The sequence below is a fragment of the Mus caroli genome, chromosome 19 (genome assembly GCF_900094665.2).
Source record: "Mus caroli chromosome 19, CAROLI_EIJ_v1.1, whole genome shotgun sequence".
In the NCBI taxonomy this organism is placed as follows: Eukaryota; Metazoa; Chordata; class Mammalia; order Rodentia; family Muridae; genus Mus; species Mus caroli.
The window spans coordinates 3856091-3861804 of record NC_034588.1 but is presented as its reverse complement, the minus strand read 5'-3'; the positions used below and the strand labels follow the sequence as shown (position 1 = coordinate 3861804).

Genomic DNA, 5714 nt, shown 5'->3' with positions numbered 1-5714 from the left:
TGTGTGAGTACACTCTCACTGTCTTCAGACACACCAGAAGAGAGCATTAGACTCAATTACAGATGGTTGTGAGCCACCATGTGGCTGTTGGCAACTGAACACAGGACCTCTTAACCACTGAGCCATCTCTCCAGCCCCCCGCACGTAGCCATTTTTGAGGGTCCCTCTCTGTGCTAAAGATGCACCCCTACTCCTGCAGATAGGCTCAGGCTCAACACTGAGTCCAGCAAGTTTCCTGGCTCTTGGGAGTTCTCGAGCTACCTGCTGCTTTTGAGTCCCACAGGTGGCCAAAGAGGGGTGGGGCAACCTCACACACCCTGGCTGCTGGAGCACTGGAGCACCGACCAACCGCAGCCCATAGGCTGTAGAGGTTAAGTTCTCCACTGAGTCAGGCTACCATTCATCAGGGCAGCAGTGCCAGCTTTCCCAGAGGCCACGGAAGCAATCACAGATTAGCAGCAGTGATGGCAGCTAGCTGCTTGCAAAGAACTGACAGGAAGGCCAGGCTGGGGTCCCATACTCAAAGGCCTTGCTAAGCCTCAAAGAAACAAAGGAAACGGGGGGGGGGGGGGGGGGGGAAAGAGAAAGCAGAGGGAAGGGCGGTAGAAAAGGATGGTGATCCAAAGGGGGCAAGAGTAGTTAGAAAGGGACAGAGATCGAGGCAGATAGAAAGGAGCCCCTGAGAGGCCCGGCGAGCCGCTGAAGTGTGAGCTTGCGACAGTGTGCTCATATATATCCTGAGTGAGGGGAGAGGACACGGGCTGCACACACAAGTATGAGGCTATGGCCGAGCACAGCGGCAGTTGACAAGTGTGCTCCCAACACGTGCTGTCCACCTGTGCCTGTGCCATCAGTGGTCCAGATGGTGCACATGGGGGCAGACAGATCTTGAATAGTTGTCAAGGGTGACAGAATACTGAGGATGGTTCAAGATAGAGCTGACATGTACTAGGCTCTCCATCCCTAGACTTTGGGGTGTGGCCAGCAGGAGAGACTATTGTCAGGTAGGACTCTGGGCAGGAGGGCGGAGGAGCAGCAGCAGGTACAAAGGTCCCGGGATGGCTGGAAGGGATGCACTACCATCCTGGCCTCTCCCAGCATGTGGTGCTGGGATATGGCTGTAGGGGTGAGGCAGTGCAGGGGGGGGGGGGGGGGGGGAGCTCATGTGTGAACAGGTAGGTAGATCCTCATTTCCTGTAGCTTCATGGGGGGCTGGTAACTTGTGAGGCCCAAGCAGGGGAAGAAGGTGAGGACAAGGGCTCCTTCCCCCTTCCCAGCCTGTCTTGCCCTCCTGCCAAGGACCTGTCTGACCCCAACTGCGCTGGCTCCCAGTGTTGGCCCTTTGGGGCGCTGGTTGGCTGGGGCAGAGATGGCAGCCATGGCGGCAGAGGCGGCGGCCCTGAATTAATCTGTCACTAAGACTTGGCCATGGCAGGCGCAGTCATGATTTAGATGAATAATTGAAACGCTCCGATACATTTATTATCCCTTTAGTGCAAAAGTGGCAGAGAAAGACGAGGGGTAATTGAAAAAGAACGCACAAATCTCCCCGAGAAAGCCGGCTCCTCATCGCCAAGTAAACATCTCAGCGCTAATAAACAGTTGAGGCGCTTGGGCCTTGTCGATCCCTATCCTGATTTAGGACCCGCCTCCCTCCTTACCATACAATAGGAGAGTGTTTCAGACATCTTTTAATTGAGCCAATAACTGGCTTTCCACGGGGAGATAGGGCAGAGGCATGGGAAGAGAGTGGCCCAGGTAGTCACCAGCTCCACCAGGAGACTAGGACTTCCCTAGGCCATCAGGTCATCGTCCCTCATATCTCTCCATCCTGCTAGCCTGCTAAACTCCTATTCAATCTTCAAGGCCCAAGTCCCAGCATCCTTTGCTTGAGAAACCTACTTCTAAATTGGGTCACTTGACTGTAGAGCAAAGTCCTGAGTACCCACCGACCCTCAGCCCTGGGCAGACACACGGAGAGCATAGAGTCTGCTCCACTTGTGCTAGCAGAGCAGAGGTCACCGTGAGGGGCTCCCGAGCTCAGTGTCCTAGGTCCTGGCCTTCTCAGGAAAGACATCCTGGTGGTAGAGCACTGAGCACTGTATAGTCTGAGGGCCCAGAGCTAGGGACAAGAGCTTGGTAGCATGTCTGCTGGTCTGTGGCTGACAGGACAAGGCCATCCTGAGAGGAGGACAGATAAGGGCAGGTAGAGACCTGAGCTCTTACAGGAAGAACTTCAGGTCCCCACGAGCGGTCCCAGGGTCTTCCTGGGGTCAGGGTTGGTGGTGGGGTGACAGATGTGTCCTATGTGAAGGGGTATGTCCCCGTAGCTGGCAGGCTGCATTTCAACTTCAGATGCCAGGCCCGCCAGGCTCTACCTCCTCCTTCCACAGCCCTGTCCTGCACCTCCACCTGCTCCAATTTCATTAGCAGGGCTGTATCCCAGGCCTAGCCGCAGAGGCTCCATAAATCTTAGCTGCATTTAGATGAAAGGCCAGACTTCCTCCAGGGTCACTGCTCCACCCATCTCCTCATCACCCAGCCTCCCTGCACCTCTAAGGCTGAAAAGGGAGCCAGAGCACCCCATGGCTTAAGGCAGCACCAGGATGCCTGCAAGCCACCCCTCTGCCCAGCCTACTTCTGCCTGCTACCCTCAGGGGCGAGTCCCTCCCTTCATGGGAGAGTGTCCAGGCCCATATCCTGGCGATTCCTTTCCTTCTGAGGGACAGACAGAAGGTAGTGACGGTAGTGATAAGGAATTGTCACATGGTAGAAGTGGGATGGTTCTTAGAAAACAACTACCGCGGAGTGAGAGCCAGGGTGAAGGCTGCAGGCTGCAGCCTCAGCCAGTACTCAGGGTGGGTCCCTCTGGGAAACCTGTATTCAAGTAAAGGCTTGTAAGAGAGGATGATATCCTCGGGAAAAGCACATCCCCTCCCCCCCCCCCCCCCCCCCCCCCCCCCGCACACACACACACACATGGAAGGAACAGCCGGTGCAGGGCTCCCTAAGGCAAGAGTGTGCTTCTCCTGCCACCCGCAGTACCCAGGCCCTGAGGCGAGTGCACCTAACCCAGTGCAGGGAGGCAGGTGTGGTTGTGGGGAAGGCCTGGAGAGCAGGGAGGCTGAGAGGTGGCTGGTCCTTCTGAGCCACAGTGAGGGCCTTAGATGGGATTCTCATTGACGTGAGGGTTTTGAGTGGGTCAAGAATGGCAAGCTGGAGCAGGGTGTGATGGCGCACGCCTTTAATCCCAGCACTCGGGAGGCAGAGGCAGGCGGATTTCTGAGTTCGAAGCCAGCCTGGTCTACAGAGTGAGTTCCAGGACAGCCAGGGCTACACAGAGAAACCCTGTCTCGAAAAACTGAAAAACCAAAAAACCCAAACCAACCAACCAAACAACAACAACAACAACAACAACAACAACAGAACAGTCTTGCTGTGCAGGCTAGTATGATAGTTGGAATAAGAAGTACACCGGGACAGCCAGGGCTACAGAATAGCAAGCTGGAAAGCCTACATGCGTCCTTCATCTCTGCCTTCCCTAGAGGAAATGCTAAAGCCCTAGCTCCTCCCAAGGTTTCTGTTCTTGTTGCTCTTCATGTCTCTGGGCTGGGATCTGAGGCCTCTGGCCAGCTGAGGCTCTTCAATACCCTGCTCCCTTCATCTCTGTCTGTTCCCTCCACTCAGGACACTCTTCCCACCTCTCCTCACCAGTCCATGCCCCACCTTCCTTCCTGAAATTTTCCCGGTGTTCATGCTGAGCCCTGATGTACCTGGGACCTCCCACTACCCTGTCCTGGCTGGTCTGTCAGCATCCAGCTCTCAGCCCTGTGCACACAAGAGAGCACCGAGTGAGGAATGAATAGGTGTGGGAAGGGTCACCAACCACAGAGGAGCCTGTTCCTCTTAAAGGTCAGGCTTGCAAAGAGGCCCCCAAGGGCCTATCCATGGGCACCGAACCCCCATCCTGGGAAGCGGTGACCTCCACGGGGACAGCTAGAGGAGAGTGGGGAGGGAAGGAAGGCATCCTCAGCTACAAACAGCCCCCTGCATCCTGGCTGGTCACCGACAGCTCTTAGTGCGTGCTTATTTATTCCTGACCTTCGCTGCCCCTTTTATTTTTCCCCCTTTTAAAACCTGGCCTGGGCCCCGCCACCGCTGCCGTAAACATGGCCCCCGGGATTTATCCCGCGGCGCATTAACCCCTGCACCGTGGCTCACCAATCATCCTGCCGCCGCTGCGCAGACAGTGGCTGCCCAGCAGCTGGGGGCTGAGGGGCTGAGTGGGTGGTGGGAGGTTGGTTGAGGCAGATGTGGGGCCACAGGGCTGCCCCTCTCAAGGCACCTGCTGCACTGGCCTTTGTCCCCTTGTCACTCACCCGTTCCCTACCTGGTGCTGTAGCGCGCTGGTCTGAGATACTACCTGGCAGACACCTGGGGTTTTTGAGTGCCAAGATGGATAAGGTGCAGAGACAGTGGAAAAGCTGAGAACAATTAGCAAGGAGCTTTCAAAGGTCCAGCAGGCATCAGGCACAGAGTGAGGCTTTGTCTACCAGCCCCCAGGTCCAGCGTGTTCAGGTACAAGCTGGGAGGGTGGCTTGAGTTCAGGTGTGTGGGGAGTGGGGGTGGGGAGGTTACCCTACAAAGGAGCCAGGCCTCTAGCTTTATCAATGAATACACCAGAGGGGACTGACTGAAATTGTAGGGACCTGAAGAAGGAAACAGGAGACCCATGCCCCACCCCCACTCCACCCTTATAGGAGACTCAGGAAGGTCTGGTACTCACCCCCTCCGCCTCCAAGCAGGGAGCTGTTGGCTGCAAGACAGAGACAGAGAGAGAGAGACAAAGTCAGGTTAGTGCAGTGCGGGAGGGGTCAAAGGCAGCTACATGGGGTAGAGGGACAGTCAGGCAGCTGGGAGCAGGGAGCCTGGGTCTGAGACTCTGGGTATAGGATACCCAAGCCCTTTGTGCAAGAGCCAATGATGGGTGTTGGGGAGCTCCTAACGGGGCCTGGGCTTATAGGGGATCAGGAAGTGGGCACAAGGAAGGCCACCCTGACCACCCAGAAGTAGCAGTACACAGGGTTACAGCAGGTATGTGCAGGTCAGAGGACAACTGGCAGGAGTTGGTTCTCCCCTTCCACAAAGTGGATCCCGTGGTTGGACTTCAGGCTTAGTGGCAGACGCCTTTGCTCACTGAACAATCTTGATGCCCTCTGCTCTCCCCCCCCCCCCCCGCCACACTCCGCTTTTTTTCTGATATAGGATTTCTCTGTGTAGCCCTGGCTGTCCTGAAACTCTCTTTGTGGACCAGGCTGGCCTTGAACTCAGAGATCCACCTGCCTTCGCTGGGATTAAAGGCTCGTGCCCCCACTGCCCAGCCTCACCCCCTTTATTTTTTAAAGACAGAGTTTCCTGAATTCTAGACTGGCTTCAGTTCACTATGTAGCAGGGGATGGCTTTGTAGAGCTCCTGCCTCCACTTCCAAGTGTTGGAATTATGGGTGTTTACTCCTGGCCTGTACTCTCCCTGCTCTCCTTCACAGAGTTTCTTGAGACCCAGAAGTGCCCAGCCTTCAGCATAGGTATGGGAAGGCCAGGGCAGCATGGTCCTGACCCTCATGGCCCACAGGCTGCCTAGTAACACAGTTGGAGGCCACCAAGAAGGAACTGCTCATGGGGCACAGTGGCACACACTTTTTTTTTTTTTTTTTT

General features: G+C 55.9%; 1 protein-coding gene across 1 annotated transcript in view; it reads right to left on the bottom strand.

The window, feature by feature from the left end:
* Positions 1 to 5714, bottom strand: part of Macrod1 (mono-ADP ribosylhydrolase 1) — a 143788-nt gene that overhangs the window by 8473 nt on the left and 129601 nt on the right. The window contains exon 4 of the mRNA XM_021151365.2: positions 4787 to 4816. Coding sequence (XP_021007024.1) covers positions 4787 to 4816 — 30 coding nt within the window. The remainder of the gene's footprint in view (positions 1 to 4786; positions 4817 to 5714) is intronic.